At 34.1% G+C, this 27,405-nt stretch overlaps 1 protein-coding gene across 1 annotated transcript; it reads left to right on the top strand.

Annotated features, from left to right (window-relative positions):
• Window positions 1–30: 30 nt before the first annotated feature.
• il1rl1 (interleukin 1 receptor-like 1) lies at window positions 31–13,101 on the top strand. Its single transcript, XM_058654830.1, has 14 exons — window positions 31–37; window positions 387–458; window positions 2,458–2,491; window positions 3,994–4,057; window positions 4,160–4,379; window positions 5,431–5,620; window positions 5,927–6,077; window positions 6,225–6,290; window positions 6,844–6,958; window positions 8,104–8,252; window positions 8,397–8,525; window positions 9,421–9,585; window positions 11,483–11,613; window positions 11,959–13,101. The coding sequence occupies exons 4-14, from the start codon at window positions 3,994–3,996 to the stop codon at window positions 12,262–12,264; spliced, it is 1,686 nt and encodes a 561-aa protein (XP_058510813.1). The 5' UTR covers window positions 31–37; window positions 387–458; window positions 2,458–2,491; the 3' UTR covers window positions 12,265–13,101.
• Window positions 13,102–27,405: the final 14,304 nt, after the last annotated feature.

Genomic DNA, 27,405 nt, shown 5'->3' with positions numbered 1-27,405 from the left:
GAAGAGAAGAGAAGAGAAGAGAACTCTGCCGTTTCCTGTGAGTAAAATACAAAACTTCTTCTACTTTTAATAATAATCTTTATTTTTATAGAACGTGTCATGCAAAGACACAACTCAGGGTCATTTACACGGTTAGTTCCAATGTAAACAATCAAAATTGGGCTGAATATACTGTATGTAATCATTATAATTATATAGCACTTTTCAAGTCAACTATGAAACGACGGCTCTAACGTAGTTAAACTCAAACCTTTTTTTAATTAAGTGTTTTATAATTTCATGATGATTTCTGTCGTGTGTCATGACAGACACTCCCACATGAGTGTCATCATCACACAGAAGGAGGGAGACTGTGATAAATGAAACTCTCTTTGTGTCTCTTTCAGTCTCATAGAAGAAGACAGAGGACAACAACACAGAGAGTCCACAGACTGTCCACACACTCACACTCTTCAAAGGTAAACATCTGCACGTTTATTTCAAACTCTTTTATGTATTTTACTGCGCTGTGTTTACAGTTGACGGTGATATGTAGTACTGTTACTGCGTTCCCACTCAGTGTCAGTGTAAAGTGGGTGAATGGAGTACGGAGTGCCCGTTCTCCCCTCATCCATAGAAGGAGTGTTTGTCTGTTGCTGTTACTAAGTCATCAAACACTATATTATTAAAATGATTTAAACTTCCAGCTATGCTGTTATTATGTTATTACGCTGTTCCTCCAGGACAGAAATGTTAATTTAAATCGTTGTTATTGGATATTTTCTTTTTCTTGTTTGACAATAAAACTGAATGAACTACAGACAAGAGATGCAGACTAGCAATAGTTTAAATAAATTTAATGAACTCCACGTACAGCACGTAACTTTAATTACAGAAGACAAATTCACTTCTCACTGGTTTGTGTGTGTGTGCAAATATAATCAATTCTAAGGTATATAATTACTTAAAATCAGCTTAATCCAAAAAAAGGAAGTATATGTTTCTTACATGACAGAATTGCTGTGATAAAGCACAACTTTCTTGAATTACACTCAAATTATTTTTCTTAAAGATACAGCGTGTAAGATTTAGAACAAGAGCATTTTAATAAATGTAAGATTATTTGGTGGATTTCTCGTTGGGCTGTTTTTGCACTGTGTTATTACCTCGATGGGAAAAGAGTTTTGGGTTTATCTTTGATCAGCGTGTCGCGGAACATGCACTTTTCAGTCATACTCGCTCGAGCTTTGTATACCAGATAAGATCAACGCCTTCTGTAACTGCACACTTTGCAGCCGCTGCTGCGTTTTTCTCACTGATAACTGACGAATATGTCTCTTCCACAGCATAATTCATCCCTGGTGATAACGTGATGAGCTATTATTGTGTAAACTTAGATGATATATGAAAACAAAGTAAGGACAGATACATCTGTTAGCGGTGCTACTGCTATTTGTTTACCACTCTGTCTCCCTTTGTCTTTCTTTTGTACTCTTGTCTGACAAATATAAAAAGGGGGTTAATCTGTGATCGTGTGTCTTTATGAAGGAGTATTAAAGTAAAGTCAGGCATAAAAATAAATTAATTTAGAAAATATCAAAGTACTATAGTCGATGACCATGGCTGCCACGACAGACGTGTCGATTAAGCGGTACTTCAGAACCGGCTATAATAATAAGGAAATTCTCTCTCTTTTGGCTCATAAACACGGTGTGGTGATAAGTATTGGGACGCTGAAGAGACTGTCTATATTTATTTCTATGTTTATTTCGGTCATGTCAGTTAGGTCACTCATCACACATCATCGTAGTGTAGTTCACACCAGACACATAACCCAAAGGGAAAGCGGGAGAAGCAAAAGCTTATCTAGTCCCGCCCCCATTATCCACAGAATACATATTGTCATCATACAATACATCATTATTCTTTTCTTATGACATTTTGACAAAAACCTGTTTCAGCATCAGGTAGCACTCAGAGATGCAGTCTAGCTGTAGACAGTCAATCAGACTCCATGTGTGTCTGTACATGTGTCCATAATATTCCGTCCTGAGTGACAGTCTCCACTTGTTGCCTGGCATGTTCAACTTCCCAAAAGTCACAAAATGATCCAATCAATAGAGGTCAATTCATCAGGTTAACTATTAACTTGGATGGTGTGATCGTTTTTTTTTTTTCTCCCTTTAGTCATCCATCTCCATCCATCCGTAATGACTCTATTCACAGGGGCAGCTAAATACTTCTCATTTGTTGACATTTGTGCTTATCAATGTCAGCTGTTGTTTGGGTTCATTCGCTTCTTGTATTTGTTTGGTTACATTTGCTTCCACTGCCGTCTCCACACAGTGTCTACAGATTTCTGTCTCTGGCCTTTGTCATACTTTCCTTCTGGGTCATTCTGTATTGATTAATAGTCATCTCTACATACTTCTTTTTAAATACACTCAGTTTTGCCGATTTTTTCATCTCCTCATCCAGATTATTCCACTGTCTGACCCCCGTGACCGATACGGTAAAGGATTTTAATGTAGTTCTTACCCTTCTCTGCCTGAACGTCATGTTCCCTCTTAGATTGTGTCCCTCCCCTCTGTTCAGGAATAATGTCTGTAGATTGTGAGGGAGGTTTTTGTTGGCAGCCCTGTACATCATCTGTACTGTGCGGTATTTTATTAAGTCATATAATTTGAGTATTTTTGATTTGATAAATAGTTGATTTGTATGTTCTCTGTAACTGTAAATGTAGGATTCTCAAGGCTCTTTTTTGGAGTATAAACAGGGGATAAGTAGTGGTTTTGTAAGTGTGTCCCTGTGTCGGAAACTTGGTTTGTTCAGGACGATAAACCACACAAACTTGGAGGAGGTGGCCGCATTCATACAAAATGAAATAATAATAATAATTTTTTTTCTTGTGCCAGATTTTTTATTTATTTTTTGCCTGCTTTTTCCCCTTGTGCCGGATTTTTTTTTTTTTTCTTGTGCTGGCCCTAATACTCCTTCGTATGTCTTTGTAGGAGGGAGACAGACTACAGAAGGTTTTGTGAAGATGACTCTCAGGTTTCTAGTAGAAGTGAAACAGATCATCCTGTTTTTGCTGAAATATTACTGCATTACTAGCTGTCAGTCACATCGTGAACATGTCCCTAATACATGCTTTGCCTTATAGAAATCAAGGTTATTATTGTTATTGTTGTTTATTTGACAGTAAGGCTCAATCCTATTTCACCTCCTGTTGCGTCTACAGGCTTTACCTGAAGCTAAAATTGGTTAGCATGTTTTGCAGCTATTCTAACACAAAAAAATACTTGTTTGCTGTGTTTTGGACGTACCATAAAAGCTAGGTCACACTTACTGCGTTCCATAGAGAGCCACATCGCATTTCAGCATGTGCTTCCATTCAATCCCATGTCACCCCTTGCCCCATCACGTAGCTTTACCCTAAGTTAACATTGGCTAGCATGTTTTGTAGCTAATGTAACACGTACGTACCATAAGGGCCTGGGTCATAACTTAACACATTCTGTAGAAAGCTATGACGCATTTCAACATGGGCGCATCACCCGTGGTGCCATTCAATCTCATATCCCCCCTTGCCTTTAGGACTTAGATTTACTTGAAGCTAATGTTGGTTAGCATGCTATGTAGCTAAGCTTTTTTTTGCAGTCTTTGGCACTTACTATAATGGCTGCATCATACTTGAGAGCTGTGTTGCATTTCAACATGCAAGTACTTGTACCAGTGGTTCCATTTATACTAAAACATGGGTCGGAGTCTGCCAGTCTAGCTAGCTTTCCACGCATATATATGTCACATTCCATTTCCCTGTTTTCTTTTGAGCACAGAGGCTTTAGATTTTCTGAAAACAGATTTGAATGAAATAGTATCATTCAGCACGAGGTTGTTTATTGTTTGTTGTTTATTTCCCCGTGAGAGACAATAAAGCTCTGAACTGTGGTGGGTGTTATGTTCCTGCAGGTTACACATAATACACAATAATAATTCTCTGTTTCTCCCAAGATGATGGATAATTTACGTCTTCTCCTCTTCATCTTTGTGGGGATGCCTATATATGCATTTTCAGGTAATGTAAACAGTAAATAACTGTACAGTACATTATTTTATCAATGTACTTATCATCATTATCATCATCCCTCATAAGTATTATCTTCTTGCTCACTTTCAGAGCCCCAGTGTAAGAACACAGATCACGAGCATCTATTTCTTGAAGGTGAATCGTTTGTGTCTCTTGCTCTGCTTCATAAATATCTCGAAAGTCAAGGGCTCACATGGCACAATAATAACTTGACGATCCAGTCCAACGAGTCAGCGAGGATACATTGCAATGGCACACTGTTTTTTTTCTTAAACGCTACCACCAAGGACTCTGGCATATACACTGCCCGGTAAGAGAAGGCTTACATTCTGATGACTTTTCCTGACATATGTTATTAAATCAGTCCATAACTTAAAACTGTAGCGCATAACTTTTAAATATCAGCATTGTCATTGTCATTGTGATGGACCGGCAACCTATCCAGGGTTTTCCCCACCATTCAGCTGGTATTGGCACCAGTGACCATGTGGAGGATTAAGCAGTAGCGGATGGATGGATGGATTAAGGTGATGGACAGGTTAACAGATGAGGTCTGGCAAGAGTCTATGTGGATGTTTACAGATGATATAGTAATCTGTAGTGAGAGTAGGAGACAGGTGGGAGAGAGTGTGGTGAGGTGGTGAGTTACGCACTGGAGAGAAGGAGAATGAAGGTGAGTACGAGCAAGATGGTGGACATGTGGTACCGTGAAGATGCAAGGAGTAGACGGAGAGGAGTACCTGAGGTCAGCCATCCAAAGCAATGGACACAGCCCAAGCGAGGTGGAGAAGACAGTGCAGACAGGGTGGAGCGGGTGGAGACGAGTATCAGGGCTGATGTGTGACAGAAGGATAGCAGCAAAAGTGAAAGGGAAGGTCTACAAGACGGTAGCGAGATCTGCTATGATGTATGGCTTGGTGACAGGAGGCGCTGGAGCTAATATTTGTGACCAGGATGAATATGATTAGAAATTAGCATATTCCAGGGACAGATCAGGTTAAAAAAAAAGTAAGAGCGTAAAGGTTGAGATGGTTTGGTCACTTGCAGAGGTGTTATAGTGATTCTGTTGGACAAAAGATGGAGCTGCCATCAGGAGGAAGGAGGAAAAAACAGGAAGACCACAGAAAAGCTTCATGGATGTTGTGAAGTTGGTGTAACAGAAATGGACACAAGGGAGAAGACAAGATGGAGGCAGATGATCCACTGTAGCAACCCCAAAAGGGAGAACCTAAAAGAAGAAGATTGTCAGTTCCCATTTTCAAATGAGAAAGTCAGATACAAGACACTTGTAGTTATGAGTGTGAACAATGTGGCTGTAACTGTTAATTTAACCTTACTGTGTGGGACTGTTTCTCCTCTAGGCGCGTGTACCCTTCAGGAAACTGCCGCAACTATAATCTGAACCTTACAGTCCTCAAAGCGAGTCAGAGGGCTGACCCCGAGATTCTTTATGGAGAACATGACCTGCCCGGGTTGAACAAAAGGGTCTCTTGTCCGATTCCTGTCATGACGACATGTGAAAGGCTTGGAGGAAATCTCACCTGGTACAAGGTATGACCTGTTGTGATTACAGTCAGTGATGCAAATGGATTGTGGTACTAAGCAGCACAAAGTAACTCCTGATTCAACTCAACAGTTTTCATACCAGCGATGAAATTTCACTTGGCAGTATTGGAACTTTTTCCCCCAGACTGATTCAATCGAGAGTTTCTCCTTCCTCTAATAAACTGCAAAATAACTAGATAGATAGATAGATAGATAGAATTATATTTACCCACAATTATTTCAGTCCTAATACAGTCAGGCAGACGATTCAGTGACTGGCTGTGGTGTTTAATTACTTTGCCTCTTCTGCAGGACTTCAATCTTCTTCAAGGTGTCCATGAAAATCCCATGTGGATTCTCAACACCACCAAAGATCATGAGGGTATCTACACCTGCATCTGCACCTGGTCCCACAATAACAAGGTTTATAACTCATCAGGCTCCAGGAAGCTCATCGTTAGTGGTGAGAGTGCTTTTTCCTGGTTTTCTATACAGCTATTTAAGAAAGAAATCTTGCACTTGTGTTTGTAGTGAATGTAAATGTTGTGGCTCTGGCAACGGACAAGAGTAGAGAGAACTCATCGTTCTCATGATTTATTGTTGTTTTCAGAACCAAAAATTTACGATGACGTAGTGGAAATCATCTCACCATCAAACGAGCAGTTTGCTGATGAAGGTAAGATAACCACCCAAGATACATGGATGCAGGTACTGCCACAAATACAACAAATACCTTCTGTGTTGGGTACCTGATCAACCAAGTATGTTCCCATTACATTTTGGTAAGAATCTACCAACTTATGACGTCACGACGGGTTTCGCATTTTCAAGAAATCTCCATCCCCATAATCATATCTCAATAAGTCAAAACTCATCAAATTTGAACAAAATTTGGTATGTTTGTGCAGGATCAGACGCTCTACCATCAGACTATGTTTCATCCAGAAAGTTCAGATGTGTATATCTCAGTGACATCTTAACAGGGTAAAGGATGAATTTTGTCATGTTTATGTAAGATGTTAATTGCTATAAGCAGGCAAAGTTCTATACCGATCCAGAAGGTTATTCTGCCTTGGTGGAGGTCTGTGCTCTCATGCGCTTTCTGTTCTTTATCTTTCAAAGCTTTGGGGACTGTGACCACGTCCATACAAAGTGAACAAAAAAATGAAGAATCACAAAAATATCTCAGTGAATTATTCTGACCTGAATTGTCATTTTTTTCCCACCAGGTTCTGAGCTCCAGCTGAACTGCACCGTTAGGTGCGGGACTAATATGAAAAAGGACTGTTTTGCTCGATGGCAGATTGATGGCGACACGGATGGCTACAAGCAAACTGAAACCCTGTAAGACGATGTGAAATGCACAAAATGTCTTAAAAAATCCTTGGATATACAATTCATATTAAATATAATAGAAAACTGAGAGTTTAGATTTGTTTTCATATGATGTGAGTTTACATGAAATAATATTAAAAAAAGAATCACCAAAAACATGATATGATATCTTTATCATATTTTGTGCCAACCCTTTTGGTTCATAAGATAATTCATTTAGTAAGTAAAAAATGAGTTTGATTCTTGTTTTACGCCATAAATTAAACCAAAATATTTCTTGATATTCCATATTTATAGGCCCAATGTGTACACATGTGACATCTAATGTTGAGAAAGCAGACTCCTTCTTTCAATCATCCTCTCCCAAGCACATCAGGGAACTACAGTGGCCTTCACATCCCAGAAAAGATGTTAATGCTGCTGTACAAAACGGTCTAATTTAGAATGACTGGTGCTCATAATGCTATTATGCTAGCATAGTTAATTCCTCACAAGTTGCTAACATTACATGTATAATTTTAAGCTTAGCTTTTGCTGAGTAAGATAAACGTAAATGTGATAAATGTGAGGGAGAATTGTAATTAATGAGTTTTTAACCAAGCCAAGCACACTAATGCTACTATTGTGGTCGTGGGATGTAACATTAACTGAAGTAAACACAAATTTTCCCTCAAACATTTATCTTTTTTTAGCAAATGTTAAGATTGAAATGATAAGTATATGCTGTTAGGGCAGCTAACCACCAATTTTGAGTCATTTTAGAGTTATTAATCAAGCTAGGCAAGCTAATGCTACTATTTTGGTCATGGCATGTTAACTTCAGATCACTGTGTTGTTGTTGTTGTTGTTTTTTTTTAGCAACAGTTTTTTTAGCAACTTATCAATTAAAATCGTACATGTGATGTTAGCAACAGGGGTGTGTCGCAATTTGAATTTCACCAACAAGCTATCTTTGTACAATCTTGTGTGACAAATCAACAAATCTTGAATCTTGAGAGTAAAATAAAGAGGGATTTGAGTCTGTCCCGAGGATTATGCTGAAATGTCACCATGTACATGCTGTTGCTTTACATTTGTGCATTTCTTTGCTGCTGCAGTGAAACCTTTTGCTCTCTGTGATCAACGTTAATCGACTAAACTCTCCTTTTGGTTAGAAACATTGAGGAACCTTCAAAGGCCACCACCACCACTGTGGTCCTGACCATCAAGCAAGTGTCTGCGTGGGATTTTCAGACGAAATTGAAATGCACTGGGTGGAATATTTACTCAATAAAATCAGTCTTTTTACAGCTCAAGCGTAGAGGTCAGTGACCGGAGGAGTTTCGAAATGTAGCCCCTGAAACTGTACTTGTTGGCTGTAATAAATAAAGCTTGTCAACAATATGAAAAATGCTAAATAAAATAAAATATATACCCACACACAGCTTTGTTTGTGCTTGTTTTCCAGGGTCGATAAATCGCCTGGTCATCACAGCAGTGTTTGGCTCTGTGCTTGCTGTGTGGCTGGTTAAGTGCATTTTTATCGACATTGCACTCTTGTTCAGACCCTGCCTCCGTCCGTTCAATCGCAAAAAAGGTAAGGATGAGAGGGTTTTATGTTCATTTTTTTTTAACTCATGGTGTCTGGTGACAACATTTAGAATTTTTTTTTTTTATTTAATTGTATTTTTATAGCACCATGGTTCAAAAGCTCTGGTACACAAGCTTCCTTTGGTCCATCCATGTGTTGCTATTACTAAATCATCAAACACTAAATTACAAAAAAGGCACTAAAAAAAGACACCAACATGAAAACAAATCTTGGCTACCAAGTTTTGCACAAGAAAAATAATGTAAACCCATGGTTATCAAACTGTGGTACAAGTACCACCAGTGGTACGCGAGCTTCCTCTGGTGGTACTTTGAGGAAAATCAGAAATACCGTTCTACTGCATATACCAGGGTACAGCATTTTGACTGGAGTGCGTAGATTATGAAAACAAATGTACAACTTTATTTTTAAGGTACAGCATGTTAAATGTCATTTGAATTATTTCCATTTGACAGAAATCACCTTATTGTATAGATTGTTTGATTTCCCCTGAATGAGCCTTTTACATTTATGTCAGGAGCCCACAATGGACAAACTAAACATCTTTTGAGTTCTGATGCTAAATGAAGGCGACAAAGATTCTCCGACACACTTGGAAGGGAATGGAGAGCAGAAGGATTTTTACACACTGTACCTTTACAGTTTGATGGCAAAATAGATTCAATAGTTTATGAAAATGTAAATTTGTTTTTGAAAATTTAAATTTGGATTATTTGGGAGTACGGTATGAATTTAGTATTTAGGAAAAGTAAAAATGGTACCAGTCCCAACTGTTCCACTGTGTTTTGGCACCCTTCCCTTTGGGTACCAGAGTGAAAGTGGAAAATACACCAATTCTAAGCTGTGACATCAACAGATTCCTGTAACTTGTGTTTCACAGATGTGAAGTTTTACGATGCCTACGTGGTCTACCAGACACAGCACATGGACAAGGAAGCTGAGGACACACTCGGGCGATTTGTCATGCAGATTTTACCGTCTGTTCTCGAGGACAAGTGCGGATATCGACTCTTCATCCAAGGGAGAGACGACATTCCTGGACAAGGTTTGTGTTTCACTTGTTTATTTGAAGTTGTGCATGTACGGGAATGCTGGACAACAGACTTGGATAAAAACACAGCTATATACTTGTGGGATACAGTGGCGACGCCAACACGATTGCTGACGTCAACAATTGGTGATGCCAACACATCTGGTTACACACTCATTAGTTTGGGATTCAGCAGTCATGCAGTGACGTCTCCAAACTTTTTTTGCTTGGTAATTTCTAACACACTAGAACTGTGGGAATCAGGTCCCTCAATGTTCTTCTCTCTCAAATCAAAGCCTATCTTTGCAATTCCACCGACTCAATCTCTATATTTGTGGCTGACAGTTTGTTATTGATAGATTTGAGCCCACTGAATTCAATCCAGAACTTGGAAGGTCAGCCTGTGGTTGTATAAAGTACTGACTCATACAAACAGTCAATACCTCATACAACCACACCTCAAAAACACACAAAGTCTGGCAGAAATCACTTGCTATTGAGAATCACAGTCAGGTCTAGGGTGGAGACCCTGGTGTGGTGCCATCACAGGCTGATCTCCCAAGTTCTGGATATATCATGTGCATTCCCGCCTCAAAGGTACCAACACCGATACTTTTAGATGTCCTACTTGTGTATCTGAAAATGATTACTTTTACTATGAAAACTTGTGAATGTGATTATGAAAAAATTATTTTATACCTCTGTATGAGAATTAAACAAGCAGCACTTTGTTTTCTCTTTAATCAGAGCAATTAAAGACAATCTGTGCAAATCACATTTAAAAGAAATCTCTCAAAAAAAAGAGAAAATAAGAGCAGCTGCTCTGACTTCAATATAATTATTTTTGGACCAGACAGAGTGCTGGTCCAAAGTGCATTTCAATAAGCGCATCGGTACCTGTTGTGCGGTGCTGTTGGACTGCCAAAATCTGAGTGTCAAAATCAGCCCATATCCCTTTTTTCACTTGGGCAGAGCTGGAAGTAGGTGCAGAGGCAGAGCTTGACAGAGTGGCTGCAGCTGCTCTGTGATGTAGTGACACAGAGACATTCATACTCTCTTGTCACCTCTTCAAAGGGTCTCAAGGCCTCAACAGTTAGGTGGATAATGGAGAACTCTTCATCATTTAAGCACAGGGAGTGTGGACAAAGGTAGACAAAGGGCTGTGCCTCTCTAACATGTAGAAATTGGATCAGTTTATGATCTGCAACCTTCAGTTGTTTTTGGTTCTGCTTCAGCTTCTCTGTAGCTTTTGCACTATGCTGGAAAAAGGAGACTATGCTGCTGCATTTTGTCAAGAGCTGAACAACTTCATGGACCGCTTTTAACCCATCTTTTACCACTCGGTTTAAGGTGTGAGCAATGCAAGGGTAGTGCTTCCACCCAGCCTTGTGAATTGCAGAAACCATCTTAGCATTGTTGCGTTGTCTGTAACAAGTGCTATCACCTTCTGAGTTATGGCCCACTCATCTGTTATTCTTTTCAGAATTATTTTCTTTTCTAGACTGATGTTGTCTGCTGTGTGCTGACCAGGGAAACTGCACGTTTCCAGAACAAACTCTTGCATTTGCCAGTTGTCAATGAAATGACAAGATACAGTTAAATATGCTTCTGTGGTCCTCGAAGTCCACATATCAGTTGTGAGAACCACACTGTGTGCACGTTGCAGAGCTGCCTTTACTTTCTCTTTACAGCTGTTGTACATGTCTGTAATTGTGCCTTCCATCATACGTTTGCGGCATGGGATTCTGTAGTGTGGATCAAGAGTCTTAACAAATGCGTTATAAGTTATTAGATATTATAGATATGGCTATAAAATGTGTCGTTACGTCATGCTTGGCGTGATATTTATAGGGATTTGCAGAAAGTTTGCATAAGCGTTCACATAAACCGTTCTTTCTGCCTGACCCAACAGACCGTATGGAACTGGTTGACAACAACATGAAACAGAGCAGAAGACTGCTCATCCTCATCTCCCCGGGTTCAGGATCTGGGTCCGAGACCACAGACCATCAGTCAGCAGCAGCAGAAGGGTTTGACTGGCAGGTAGGAATCATAGAAATATAGAAGTAAGCCAGTCAGTGTCTTTAGGCTGAAACAAGGTTTAAATTAAAATGTTTTATTCTTCTCTGCGGAAGGGAAATGGGCTTGCAACTGGAGGTTTGTCGGTTCAAGTAACCTCCAGGCCAAAGGGCTGGGGTACCCCTGAGCAGGGTACCCAATCACCCTTTCTTCATTGTTAATTGGACACCATAAATTGAGGACAGGGGTGTCCCAGGTGCTTGTCCCATGCATTTAGATTTAACTTTAGATTTAGATTTAGATGTAATTTAAGATTGAGATAGTCAATTACTATTATTTTTGTGAATAAAAATGTTATTGATTTTCCAGGCAGGTCTCTATCTAGCACTGGTCCAGAGAGAGATGAGTGTGATTCTGATCCAGTTGGGCGACACCGGGACCCAAGGATACAAACACCTTCCCATCACCTTGCAGCATTTGATCAACAAGAGCGCCCCTCTGAGGTGGCCAGAGGGTTCGTGGGATGCTGCATCGCGGAACTCGCGCTTCTGGAAGAGAGTGCGATACCTGATGCCCGCCATCCCGTCCAAGAAATATCCACAGGCTGCGAATGAAACACGGATCTATCAGAATGTTTGTGAAATGCAAGCGCTCACTGTAACTCCTCTGTCCTAATGTCGTCCTTTTGAACATTTGGACGCCTATGACTTTTTTGTCTCATTTTGGACATCTTACTATACTATGACTTTTTTGTCTCATTTCAGATGTGTGACTATACTATGACTTTTTTGTCTCATTTTGGATGTCTTTCTATACTAAGACTTTTTTGTGACTTTTTGGACATCTTACTGTACTATGACATTTTGGACGCCTTACTATACTATGAATTTTTTGCGACATTTTGGGCACCTTACTTAACTATGACTTTTTGTGAAAAGACAAAATGTTTCAGTTAAGATTTGTGTGTATATGTTTAAAATAACATGCAGAAAATACAGTGTTATTTAAAATACAAAAAATTTCAAATGTGAAGAAGTTGTTTTGTGACGCACACATTTTTGTGCGATTGAACGATTGATTTTGTGATTTGGATCACGTTTGTTTGCTATCTTTAAAAAGTGGGCCCCCATGTGGAAAGTTTGGGAAACACTGGTCATTAAAAAGGTGCATGGTTGCAAGTGGAGGTCTCAGTTAGGCTCCACCCCCCGCTCTTCCAAATATGGTTACTTCTGGTTTCAGACAGTTCATGTCATGGTGGATCGACACTTAATCATACCACTGTCTCCAACTTGGACTGATTTAAGATGATGTGTGATTGTGAAATGGATGTATTTGTAATGTTATTGTGAACAAAACTGTATTTATTTATTTCAGATGTATGTTTGAGCACATTTACATTTATATCTTGTCTGCATTGTTTGTTTGGTTTTTAAAGACAAATTGTAAGTTTGTACAAAGTGCTTAAAGGCTCAGTCCCCATATATGATTGTCCCAAAATAATCTGCAAAAATAATAAACATACTGTAAATCTGTGTGAATTAATATTATAACAAATATAAGAAGCATAAATTGCATTTATGTGGCTATGTGTTAAAAAAAACAGTAAAGAACAGTTAAAACTTGGAAAATACATTACATACAAGAATAGAGAAATTAATAACTTTTAAATATGGTGGTTGAATAATAATACATTGTTAATAAGTCTTACTATGAGTTTTTTGTCATCACGTCTTAGTATACTATGATTTTTTGTCTCATTTTTGAAAAACATACTATACTATGACTTTTTGTATCATTTTGGACATCTTACTATACTATGACTTGACTCATTTTGGAGGCCTTTCTGTACTATGACTTTTTTGTCAAAATTTGGACGACATGACTTTTTTGTTTCATTTTGGATGACATACTACTGTATACTATGACTTTTTTGTTTCATTTTGGATGACATACTATACTATGACTTTTTTTTCAAAATTTGAACGTCATACTATACTATGACTTCTATGTCAAATTTTGGACGGAAAACAAAACTATGACTGTTTTGACAAAATTTGGACTACATACTACACTATGACTTTTTTGTCTCGTTTTGGACGACATACTATACTGTGACTTTTTTTGTCAAAACTTGGACTACATACTACACTTTGACTTTTTTTGTCTCATTTTGGACAACATACTATACTATGACTTTTTTTGTCAAATTTTACACTACATACTACACTATGACTTTTTGGTCAAAATTTGAACGAAATACTATACTATGACTTTTTTGTCTCATTTTGGACGACATACTATGCTATGACTTTTTTGTCAAAATTTGAACGAAATACTATACTATGACTTTTTTGTCTCATTTTGACGACATACTATACTATGACTTTTTTCCTCATTTTCGATGACATATTGTACTGTGACTTTTTTATCATATTTTCGACGACATACTATACTATGACTTTTTGTCAAAATTTTGACGACATACTATACTATGACATTTCTGTCAAAATTTGGACTACATACTACATTATGACTTTTTTGTCTAATTTTGGAAGACATACTATACTATGACTTTTTTTGTCAAAATTTGGACTACATACTATACTATGACTTTTTTTGTCAAAATTTTAACGACATCCTATACTATGACTTTTTGTCAAAATTTGGACAACATACTAAACTATGATTTTCTGTGCAAATTTGGACGACATACTATACTATGACTTTTTTTGTCAAAATTTGAACGAAATACTATACTATGACTTTTTTGTCTCATTTTGGACGACATACTATACTATGACTTTTTTTCTCAAAATGTGAACGACATTCTATACTATGACTTTTTTGTCAAAATTTGGACGACATACTATACTATGATTTACTGTCAAATTTTGTACGACATACTATACTATGACTTTTTTGTCAAAATTTGGACGACATTCTTTACTACGACTTTTTTCTCATTTTCGATGACATATTATACTATGACTTTTTTATCATATTTTCGACGACATACTATACTATGACTTTTTGTCAAAATTTGGACTACATACTACACTATGACATTTTTGTCAAAATTTGGACGACATACTATACTATGACTTTTTTGTCTCATTTTGGACGAAATACTAACTATGATCTTGTGTCAAATTTTGGACAACATACTATACTATGACTTTTTTGTCTCATTTTGGACGAAATACTAAACTATGATTTTGTGTCAAATTTTGGACAACATACTATACTATGACTTTTTTGTCAAAATCTGGACGACAAACTATACTATGACTTTTTTGTCTCATTTTGGACGACATACTACACTATGATATTTTTGTCTCATTTTGGATGACATACTATACTATGACTGTTTTGTCATATTTTCGACGGAAAACTATACTATAACGTTTTCAAAATTTGGACGACATACTATACTATGACTTTTTTTCCGCAAAATTTTGACACAAAAGTCATAGTATGTCGTCCAAATTAGGACAAAGTCATAATTTTGTATGTCGTCCAAATTTTGACAAAAAAGTCATAATTTTGTATGTCGTCCAAATTTTGACAAAAAAGTCATAGTTTAGTATGTCGTCCAAAATTGACAAAAATTTCATAGTTTAGTATGCTGTCCAAAATGAGACAAAAAAGTCAAAGTATAGTATGTTGTCCAAAATTTGACAAAAAAGTCATAGTATAGTATGTCATACAAATTTTGACGAAAATGTCATGGTTTAGCATGTCGTACAAATGTTAAAAAAAGTCATAGTATAGTATGTTGTCCAAAATTTGACAAAAAAGTCATAGTTTAGTATTTCCTCCAAAATGAGACAAAGGTCATAGTATAGTATGTCATCCAAATTTTGACAAAAAAGTCATAGTATAGTATGTCGTCCAAAATGTGAAAAAAAGTCATAGTTTAGTATGTTGTCCGAAATTTGACAAAAATGTCATAGTATAGGATGTCGTCCAAAATAAGACAAAAAAGTCATAGTTTCGTATGTTGTCCAAAATTTGACAAAAAAGTCATAGTATAGTATGTCGTCCAAATTTTGACAAAAAAGTCATAGTATAGTATGTCGTCCAAAATTGACAAAAATGTCATAGTGTAGTATGTTGTCCAAAATGAGACAAAAAAGTCATAGTATAGTATGTAATCCAAAATGAGACAAATGTCATAGTTTAGTATTTCGTTCAAATTTTGACAAAAAAAGTCATAGTATAGTATGTCGTCCAAATTTGACAGAAAAGTCATAGTTTAGTATGTCATCCAAAATTTGACAAAAATGTCATAGTTTAGTATTTCGTCCAAAATGAGACAAAAAAGTCATAGTTTAGTATGTCGTCCAAATTTTGAGAAAAAGGTCATAGTTTAGTATGTCGTCCAAAATGAGACAAAAAAGTCATAGTTTAGTATGTTGTCCAAAATTTGACAAAAAAGTCATAGTATAGTGTCGTCCAAAATTTGACAAAAAAGTCATAGTTTAGTATGTTGTCCAAAATTTGACAAAAATGTCGTAGCTTAGTATGTCGTACAAATTCTGACAAAAAAGTCATAGTATAGTATGTAATCCAAAATGAGACAAAAGTCATAGTATAGTTTGTCGTCCAAAATTTGACAAAAATGTCGTAGCTTAGTATGTCGTACAAATTCTGACAAAAAAGTCATAGTATAGTATGTAATCCAAAATGAGACAAAAGTCATAGTATAGTTTGTCGTCCAAAATTTGATAAAAATGTCATAGTTTAGTATGTCATCCAAAATTTGACAAAAATGTCATAGTTTAGTATTTCGTCCAAAATGAGACAAAAAAGTCATAGTTTAGTATGTCGTCCAAATTTTGAAAAAAAAAATCATAGTATAGTATGTCGTTCAAATTTTGACAAAAATGTCATAGTATAGTATGTCATCCAAAATTTGACAAAAAAGTCATAGTTTAGTATTTCGTCCAAAATTTGACAAAAAAGTCATAGTTTAGTATGTTGTCCAAAATTTGACAAAAATGTCGTAGCTTAGTATGTCGTACAAATTCTGACAAAAAAGTCATAGTATAGTATGTCGTCCAAAATGAGAAAAAAGTCATAGTATAGTTTGTCGTCCAAAATTTGACAAAAATGTCATAGTTTAGTATGTCATCCAAAATTTGACAAAAATGTCATAGTTTAGTATTTCGTCCAAAATGAGACAAAAAAGTCGTAGTATAGTATGTCGTCAAATGTTTACAAAAAAGTCATAGTATAGTATGAAATCCAAAATGAGACAAAAATGTCAGTTTAGTATGTCGTCCAAATTTTGAAGAAAAAATCATAGTATGTCGTTCAAATTTTGACAAAAATGTCATAGTATAGTATGTCGTCCAAAATGAGACAAAAAAGTCATAGTATGTCGTCCAAAATTTGACAAAAAAGTCATAGTTTAGTAATTCGTCCAAAATTTCGACAAAAAAGTCATAGTATAGTATGTCGTCCAAAATTTCGACAAAAATGTCATAGTTAAGTATGTCGTTCAAATTTTGACAAAAAAGTCAAAGTAAAGTCTGTTGTCCAAATTTTGACAAAAAAATCATAGTATAGTATGTCGTCCAAAATTTGACAAAAAAGTCATAGTTAAGTATGTTGTCCAAAATTTGACAAAAAAGTCATAGTATAGTATGTCGTCCAAAATTTGACAAAAAAGTCATAGTTTAGTATGTTGTCCAAAATTTGACAAAAATGTCGTAGCTTAGTATGTCGTACAAATTCTGACAAAAAAGTCATAGTATAGTATGTAATCCAAAATGAGACAAATGTCATAGTTTAGTATGTCGTTCGAATTTTGAAGAAAAAGTAATAGTATAGCATGTCGTGCAAAATTTGACAGAAAAGTCATAGTATAGTATGTCGTCCAAAATTAGTCAAAAATGTCATAGTTAAGTATTTTGTCCAAGATGAGACAAAAAAGTCATAGTTAAGTATGTCGTCCAAAATGAGAAAAAAGTCATAGTATAGTTTGTCGTCCAAAATTTGACAAAAATGTCATAGTTTAGTATGTCATCCAAAATTTGCCCAAAATGTCATAGTTTAGTATTTCGTCCAAAATGAGACAAAAACGTCATAGTTTAGTATGTCGTCCAAATTTTGAAAAAAAAATCATAGTTTAGTATGTCGTTCAAATTTTGACAAAAATGTCATAGTATAGTATGTCATCCAAAATGAGACAAAAAAGTCATAGTTTAGTATTTCGTCCAAAATGAGACAAAAAAGTCATAGTATAGTATGTCGTCCAAAATTTGACAAAAATGTCATAGTTAAGTATTTCGTCCAAGATGAGACAAAAAAGTCATAGTTAAGTATGTCGTCCAAAATGAGAAAAAAGTCATAGTTTAGTATGTCGTTCAAATTTTGACAAAAATGTCATAGTATAGTATGTCATCCAAAATGAGACAAAAAAGTCATAGTATAGTATGTCGTCCAAAATTGACAAAAATGTCATAGTGTAGTATGTTGTCCAAAATGAGACAAAAAAGTCATAGTATAGTATGTAATCCAAAATGAGACAAATGTCATAGTTAAGTATGTGGTCCAAATTTTGAAGAAAAAGTAATAGTATAGCATGTCGTGCAAAATTTGACAGAAAAGTCATAGTATAGTATGTCGTCCAAAATTAGTCAAAACAGTCATAGTTTAGTATTTCGTCCAAAATGAGACAAAAAAGTCATAGTTTTGTATGTCGTCCAAATTTTGAAAAAAAAATCATAGTTTAGTATGTCGTCCAAAATTTGAAAAAATGTCATAGTATAGTATGTCATCCAAAATGAGACAAAAAAGTCATAGTATAGTATGTCGTCCAAAATTTGACAAAAAAGTCATAGTTTAGTATTTCGTCCAAAATGAGACAAAAAAGTCATAGTATAGTATGTCGTCCAAAATTTGACAAAAATGTCATAGTTAAGTATTTCGTCCAAGATGAGACAAAAAAGTCATAGTTAAGTATGTCGTCCAAAATGAGAAAAAAGTCAGTATAGTTTGTCGTCCAAAATTTGACAAAAATGTCATAGTTTAGTATGTCATCCAAAATTTGACAAAAATGTCATAGTTAAGTATGTCGTCCAAAATGAGAAAAAAGTCAGTATAGTTTGTCGTCCAAAATTTGACAAAAATGTCATAGTTTAGTATGTCATCCAAAATTTGACAAAAATGTCATAGTTTAGTATGTCGTCCAAAATGAGAAAAAAGTCATAGTATAGTTTGTCGTCCAAAATTTGACAAAAATGTCATAGTTTAGTATGTCATCCAAAATTTGACAAAAATTTCATAGTTTAGTATTTCGTCCAAAATGAGACAAAAAAGTCATAGTTAAGTATGTCGTCCAAATTTTGACAAAAATGTCATAGTTTAGCATGTCGTACAAATTTTGACAAAAAGTCAAAGTAAAGTCTGTCGTCCAAAATTTGACAAAAAAGTCATAGTATAGTATGTTGTACACATTTTGACAAAAAAGTCATACTATAGTATGTCATACAAATTTTGACGAAAATGTCATAGTTAAGTATTTCGTCCAAAATGAGACAAAAAAGTCATAGTTAAGTATGTTGTCCAAAATTTGACGAAAAAGTCATAGTATGTCGTCCAAAATTTGACAAAAAAGTCATAGTTTAGTATGTTGTCCAAAATTTGACAAAAATGTCGTAGCTTAGTATGTCGTACAAATTCTAACAAAAAAGTCATAGTATAGTATGTAATCCAAAATGAGACAAATGTCATAGTTTAGTATGTCGTTCGAATTTTGAAGAAAAAGTAATAGTATAGCATGTCGTGCAAAATTTGACAGAAAAGTCATAGTATAGTATGTCGTCCAAAATTAGTCAAAAATGTCATAGTTAAGTATTTTGTCCAAGATGAGACAGAAAAGTCATAGTTAAGTATGTCGTCCAAAATGAGAAAAAAGTCATAGTATAGTTTGTCGTCCAAAATTTGACAAAAATGTCATAGTTTAGTATGTCATCCAAAATTTGACAAAAATGTCATAGTTTAGTATTTCGTACAAAATGATACAAAAAGTCATAGTTTAGTATGTCGTCCGAATTTTGAAAAAAAAAATCATAGTTTAGTATGTCGTTCAAATTTTGACAAAAATGTCATAGTATAGTATGTCATCCAAAATGAGACAAAAAAGTCATAGTATAGTATGTCATCCAAAATTTGACAAAAATGTCATAATTTAGTATTTCGTCCAAAATGAGACAAAAAAGTCATAGTATAGTATGTCGTCCAAAATTTGACAAAAAAGTCATAGTTTAGTATGTTGTCCAAAATTAGACAAAAATGTCGTAGCTTAGTATGTCGTACAAATTCTGACAAAAAAGTCATAGTATAGTATGTAATCCAAAATGAGACAAATGTCATAGTTTAGTATGTGGTCCAAATTTTGAAGAAAAAGTAATAGTATAGCATGTCGTGCAAAATTTGACAGAAAAGTCATAGTATAGTATGTCGTCCAAAATTAGTCAAAAATGTCATAGTTAAGTATTTCGTCCAAAATGAGACAAAAAAGTCATAGTTTAGTATGTCGTCCAAATTTTGAAAAAAAAAATCATAGTTTAGTATGTCGTTCAAATTTTGACAAAAATGTCATAGTATTGTATGTCGTCCAAAATGAGAAAAAAGTCACAGTATAGTTTGTCGTCCAAAATTTGACAAAAATGTCATAGTTTAGTATGTCATCCAAAATTTGACAAAAATGTCATAGTTTAGTATTTCGTCCAAAATGAGACAAAAAAGTCATAGTTTAGTATGTCGTCCAAATTTTGAAAAAAAAATCATAGTTTAGTATGTCGTTCAAATTTTGACAAAAATGTCATAGTATTGTATGTCGTCCAAAATGAGAAAAAAGTCATAGTATAGTTTGTCGTTCAAATTTTGACAAAAATGTCATAGTATAGTATGTCATCCAAAATGAGACAAAAAAGTCATAGTTTAGTATTTCGTCCAAAATGAGACAAAAAGTCATAGTATAGTATGTCGTCCAAAATTTGACAAAAATGTCATAGTTAAGTATTTCGTCCAAGATGAGACAAAAAAGTCATAGTTAAGTATGTCGTCCAAAATGAGAAAAAAGTCATAGTATAGTTTGTCGTCCAAAATTTGACAAAAATGTCATAGTTTAGTATGTCATCCAAAATTTGAGAAAAATGTCATAGTTTAGTATTTCGTCCAAAATGAGACAAAAAAGTCATAGTATAGTTTGTCGTCCAAAATTTGACAAAAATGTCATAGTTAAGTATTTCGTCCAAGATGAGACAAAAAAGTCATAGTTAAGTATGTCGTCCAAATTTTGACAAAAAAGTCATAGTTTAGCATGTCGTACAAATTTTGACAAAAAGTCAAAGTAAAGTCTGTTGTCCAAATTTTGACAAAAAAAATCATAGTATAGTATGTCGTCCAAAATTTGACAAAAAAGTCATAGTATAGTATGTTGTACACATTTTGACAAAAAAGTCATACTATAGTATGTCATACAAATTTTGACGAAAATGTCATAGTTTAGTATTTCGTCCAAAATGAGACAAAAAAGTCATAGTTAAGTATGTTGTCCAAAATTTGACAAAAAAGTCATAGTTAAGTATGTTGTCCAAAATTTGACAAAAAAGTCATAGTATAGTGTCGTCCAAAATTTGACAAAAAAGTCATAGTTTGGTATGTTGTCCAAAATTTGACAAAAATGTCGTAGCTTAGTATGTCGTACAAATTCTGACAAAAAAGTCATAGTATAGTATGTAATCCAAAATGAGACAAAAGTCATAGTATAGTTTGTCGTCCAAAATTTGACAAAAATGTCATAGTTTAGTATGTCATCCAAAATTTGACAAAAATGTCATAGTTTAGTATTTCGTCCAAAATGAGACAAAAAAGTCATAGTTTAGTATGTCGTCCAAATTTTGAAAAAAAAAATCATAGTTTAGTATGTCGTTCAAATTTTGACAAAAATGTCATAGTATAATATGTCATCCAAAATTTGACAAAAAAGTCATAGTTTAGTATTTCGTCCAAAATGAGACAAAAAAGTCATAGTATAGTATGTCGTCCAAAATTTGACAAAAAAGTCATAGTTAAGTATTTCGTCCAAGATGAGACAAAAAAGTCATAGTTAAGTATGTCGTCCAAAATGAGAAAAAAAGTCATAGTTTAGTATGCTGTCCAAAATTTGACAAAAAAGTCATAGTATAGTATGTCATCCAAAATGAGACAAAAAAGTCATAGTTTAGTATGTCGTCCAAAATGAGAAAAAAAGTCATAGTTTAGTATGCTGTCCAAAATTTGACAAAAAAGTCATAGTTAAGTATTTCGTCCAAGATGAGACAAAAAAGTCATAGTTAAGTATGTCGTCCAAAATGAGAAAAAAAGTCATAGTTTAGTATGCTGTCCAAAATTTGACAAAAAAGTCATAGTATAGTATGTCATCCAAAATGAGACAAAAAAGTCATAGTTTAGTATGTCGTCCAAATTTTGACAAAAAAGTTATAATTTAGTATTTCGTCCAAAATAAGACAAAAAAGTCATAGTATAGTATGAAATCCAAAATGAGACAAAAATGTCAGTTTAGTATGTCGTCCAAATTTTGAAGAAAAAATCATAGTATGTCGTTCAAATTTTGACAAAAATGTCATAGTATAGTATGTCGTCCAAAATGAGACAAAAAAGTCATAGTACAGTATGTCGTCCAAAATTTGACAAAAAAGTCATAGTTTAGTAATTCGTCCAAAATGAGACAAAAAAAGTCATAGTATAGTATGTCGTCCAAAATTCGACAAAAATGTCATAGTTAAGTATGTCGTTCAAATTTTGACAAAAATGTCATAGTATAGTATGTCATCCAAAATTTGACAAAAAAGTCATAGTTGAGTATTTCGTCCAAAATGAGACGAAAAAGTCATAGTTTAGTATGTCGTCCAAAATTTGACAAAAATGTCATAGTTAAGTATTTCGTCCAAGATGAGACAAAAAAGTCATAGTTAAGTATGTCGTCCAAAATGAGAAAAAAGTCATAGTATAGTTTGTCGTCCAAAATTTGACAAAAATGTCATTGTTTAGTATGTCATCCAAAATTTGACAAAAATGTCATAGTTTAGTATTTCGTCCAAAATGAGACAAAAAAGTCATAGTTTAGTATGTCGTCCAAAATAAGAAAAAAAGTCATAGTTTAGTATGCTGTCCAAAATTTGACAAAAAAGTCATAGTATAGTATGTCATCCAAAATGAGACAAAAAAGTCATAGTTTAGTATGTCGTCCAAATTTTGAAGAAAAAGTCATAGTATAGCATGCCGTGCAAAATGAGACAAAAAAGTCATAGTATAGTATGTCATCCAAAATTTGACAAAAAAGTCATAATTTAGTATTTCGTCCAAAATGAGACAAAAAAGTCATAGTATAGTATGTCGTAAAATGTTTACAAAAAAGTCATAGTATAGTATGAAATCCAAAATGAGACAAAAATGTCAGTTTAGTATGTCGTCCAAAATTTGACAAAAAAGTCATAGTATAGTATGTTGTACACATTTTGACAAAAAAGTCATACTATAGTATGTCATACAAATTTTGACGAAAATGTCATAGTTTAGTATTTCGTCCAAAATGAGACAAAAAAGTCATAGTTTAGTATGTCGTCCAAAATAAGAAAAAAAAGTCATAGTTTAGTATGTCGTCCAAATTTTGACAAAAAAGTTATAATTTAGTATTTCGTCCAAAATAAGACAAAAAAGTCATAGTATAGTATGAAATCCAAAATGAGACAAAAATGTCAGTTTAGTATGTCGTCCAAATTTTGAAGAAAAAATCATAGTATGTCGTTCAAATTTTGACAAAAATGTCATAGTATAGTATGTCGTCCAAAATGAGACAAAAAAGTCATAGTACAGTATGTCGTCCAAAATTTGACAAAAAAGTCATAGTTTAGTAATTCGTCCAAAATGAGACAAAAAAAGTCATAGTATAGTATGTCGTCCAAAATTCGACAAAAATGTCATAGTTAAGTATGTCGTTCAAATTTTGACAAAAATGTCATAGTATAGTATGTCATCCAAAATTTGACAAAAAAGTCATAGTTGAGTATTTCGTCCAAAATGAGACGAAAAAGTCATAGTTTAGTATGTCGTCCAAAATTTGACAAAAATGTCATAGTTAAGTATTTCGTCCAAAATGAGACAAAAAAGTCATAGTTTAGTATGTCGTCCAAAATAAGAAAAAAAAGTCATAGTTTAGTATGTCGTCCAAATTTTGACAAAAAAGTTATAATTTAGTATTTCGTCCAAAATAAGACAAAAAAGTCATAGTATAGTATGTCGTCCAAATTTTGAAGAAAAAGTCATAGTATAGCATGCCGTGCAAAATGAGACAAAAAAGTCATAGTATAGTATGTCATCCAAAATTTGACAAAAAAGTCATAATTTAGTATTTCGTCCAAAATGAGACAAAAAAGTCATAGTATAGTATGTCGTCAAATGTTTACAAAAAAGTCATAGTATAGTATGAAATCCAAATTGAGACAAAAATGTCAGTTTAGTATGTCGTCCAAATTTTGAAGAAAAAATCATAGTATGTCGTCCAAAATTTGACAAAAATGTCATAGTTAAGTATTTCGTCCAAGATGAGACAAAAAAGTCACAGTTAAGTATGTCGTCCAAATGAGAAAAAAGTCATAGTATAGTTTGTCGTCCAAAATTTGACAAAAATGTCATAGTTTAGTATGTCATCCAAAATTTGACAAAAATGTCATAGTTTAGTATTTCGTCCAAAATGAGACAAAAAAGTCATAGTATAGTATGTCGTCTAAATTTTGAAAAAAAAATGATAGTTTAGTATGTCGTTCAAATTTTGACAAAAATGTCATAGTATAGTATGTCGTCCAAAATGAGAAAAAAGTCATAGTATAGTTTGTCGTCCAAAATTTGACAAAAAAGTCATAGTTTAGTATGTCGTCCAAATTTTGAAAAAAAAAAAATCATAGTTTAGTATGTCGTTCAAATTTTGACAAAAATGTCATAGTATAGTATCTCGTCCAAAATGAGACAAAAAAGTCATAGTATAGTATGTCGTCCAAAATTTGACAAAAAAGTCATAGTTTAGTATTTCGTCCAAGATGAGACAAAAAAGTCATAGTTAAGTATGTCGTCCAAAATGAGAAAAAAGTCATAGTATAGTTTGTCGTCCAAAATTTGACAAAAATGTCATAGTTTAGTATGTCATCCAAAATTTGACAAAAATGTCATAGTTTAGTATTTCGTCCAAAATGAGACAAAAAAGTCATAGTTAAATATGTCGTCCAAATTTTGAAAAAAAAAATCATAGTTTAGTATGTCGTTCAAATTTTGAAGAAAAAGTCATAGTATAGCATGTCATGCAAAATTTGACATATAGGTCATAGTATAGTATGTCGCCCAAAATTTGACAAAAAAGTCATAGTATAGTATGTCGTCCAAATTTTGAAAAAAAAAATCATAGTATGTCGTTCAAATTTTGACAAAAATGTCATAGTATAGTATGTCGTCCAAAATGAGACAAAAAAGTCATAGTATAGTATGTCGTCTAAATTTTGAAAAAAAAATTATAGTTTAGTATGTCGTTCAAATTTTGACAAAAATGTCATAGTATAGTATGTCGTCCAAAATGAGAAAAAAGTCATAGTATAGTTTGTCGTCCAAAATTTGACAAAAAAGTCATAGTTTAGTATGTCGTCCAAATTTTGAAAAAAAAATCATAGTTTAGTGTTACGCCCCAGTCTAGGGGGCCTGGGACATAACCTGATAAGGCCTCATCTTCCCCAAGTCCCAAGTGACCACAAACGATTTTTAGTGTTGTATTTACAAAAAGAATGATTTATTTACAAAAAGATAAATTACTCCAAAATGGTTGAACTAAGGTCTAGGCTTCAGGGTGGACTAAGGCCAAAACAACAAACAAAAAGGTCCCTGCCTAGAAAACAATAATTCTTACCTAATCAACCCAAATAACAGGAACTTACCTCCCTAACTAAATAAACAGGAGAAAACGCTGTAACAAAAATGGCAGTCCACCCCTACTGTTTGCAAAACTAGTAAACTATACAACAAGACAAAACTATGGTGGAAGTGTGGCCGGTTGGGCGATGAGGAGGATGAGGAGGATGAGGAAGTGTCTGTGCTGCCGTCTGCCATGCTGCGCCATTGCCCCCCGTCGTCCACCATCTTGGCTCGTTATGTACCAGGTGGTAATCAAGTGCAGCCAATCGAGCGGCAGGGCCCAAAACAGTCCACCAATCCTGGCACGGCTAGGACACACAGCAATTTCCCTAGGAGATTGACAGAAAAGAAACACAGGGCACACACACACAGCACACACACAGCACCATAACGACGACAGTCGTAACATTAGTATGTCGTTCAAATTTTGACAAAAATGTCATAGTATAGTATGTCGTCCAAAATGAGACAAAAAAGTCATAGTATAGTATGTCGTCCAAAATTTGACAAAAAAGTCATAGTTTAGTATTTCGTCCAAAATGAGAACAAAAAGTCATAGTATAGTATGTCGTCCAAAATTTGACAAAAAAGTCATAGTTTAGTATTTCGTCCAAGATGAGACAAAAAAGTCATAGTTAAGTATGTCGTCCAAAATGAGAAAAAAGTCATAGTATAGTTTGTCGTCCAAAATTTGACAAAAATGTCATAGTTTAGTATGTCATCCAAAATTTGACAAAAATGTCATAGTTTAGTATTTCGTCCAAAATGAGACAAAAAAGTCATAGTTTAATATGTCGTCGAAATTTTGAAAAAAAAATCATAGTTTAGTATGTCGTTCAAATTTTGAAGAAAAAGTCATAGTATAGCATGTCGTGCAAAATGAGACAAAAAAGTCATAGCATAGTATGTCATCCAAAATTTGACAAAAAAGTCATAATTTAGTATTTCGTCCAAAATGAGACAAAAAAGTCATAGTATAGTATGTCGTCAAATGTTTACAAAAAAGTCATAGTATAGTATGAAATCCAAAATGAGACAAAAAAGTCATAGTTTAGTATGTCGTCCAAATTTTGAAGAAAAAGTCATAGTATAGCATGTCGTGCAAAATTTGACATATAGGTCATAGTATAGTATGTCGCCCAAAATTTGACGAAAAAGTCATAGTATAGTATGTCGTCCAAATGAGACAAAAATGTCATAGTTTAGTATGTCATCCAAAATTTGACAAAAATGTCATAGTTTAGTATTACGTCCAAAATGAGACAAAAAGTTATAGTTTAGTATGTCGTCCAAAATTTTACAAAAATGTCATAGTTTAGTATGTCATCCAAAATTTGACAAAAAAGTCATAGTATAGTATAGTATGTCATCCAAAATTTGACAAAAAAGTCATAGTTTTGTATTTCGTCCAAAATGAGACAAAAAGTCATAGTTTAGTATGTTGTCCAAAAATGATGATTTTTTGTCAAAATTTGGACGACATAGTATACTATGACTATTTTGTCTCATTTTGGACAACATACTATACTATGACTTTTTTGTCTCATTTTGGACAACATACTATACTATGACGTTTTTGTCAAAATTTGGACGTCTTACTATACTATGACTTTTTGTCCCATTTTGGACGCCTTACTATACTTTGACTTTTTCGTGACATTTTGGATATCTTAGTATACTATCTTGTCTTGTTTGTTTTTAAAGACATTGTAAGTTTGTACAAAGCACTTCAAGGCTCAGTCCAAAACAATCTGTAAAATTGACAAAGATACTGTGTTTTTTGTCTCCTGTAATTTTAATCGTGACACACAGCAACACACCATATACACATTCACTTTTACCATA

This window comes from Solea solea, chromosome 2 (genome assembly GCF_958295425.1).
Source record: "Solea solea chromosome 2, fSolSol10.1, whole genome shotgun sequence".
Taxonomy (NCBI): Eukaryota; Metazoa; Chordata; class Actinopteri; order Pleuronectiformes; family Soleidae; genus Solea; species Solea solea.
Note: the sequence above shows the minus strand (reverse complement) of the source record. Positions and strands in the feature narration are given on the sequence as shown.

Bases quoted from the DNA above. Each gene is read 5' to 3' on its own strand.
- il1rl1 (XM_058654830.1), top strand. From the start codon at position 3,994: ATGATGGATAATTTACGTCTTCTCCTCTTCATCTTTGTGGGGATGCCT. The intron at 4,058-4,159 runs GTAATGTAAACA...GCTCACTTTCAG, and splicing joins GCCTATATATGCATTTTCAG to AGCCCCAGTGTAAGAACACA. The intron at 6,291-6,843 runs GTAAGATAACCA...TTTTCCCACCAG, and splicing joins CGAGCAGTTTGCTGATGAAG to GTTCTGAGCTCCAGCTGAAC.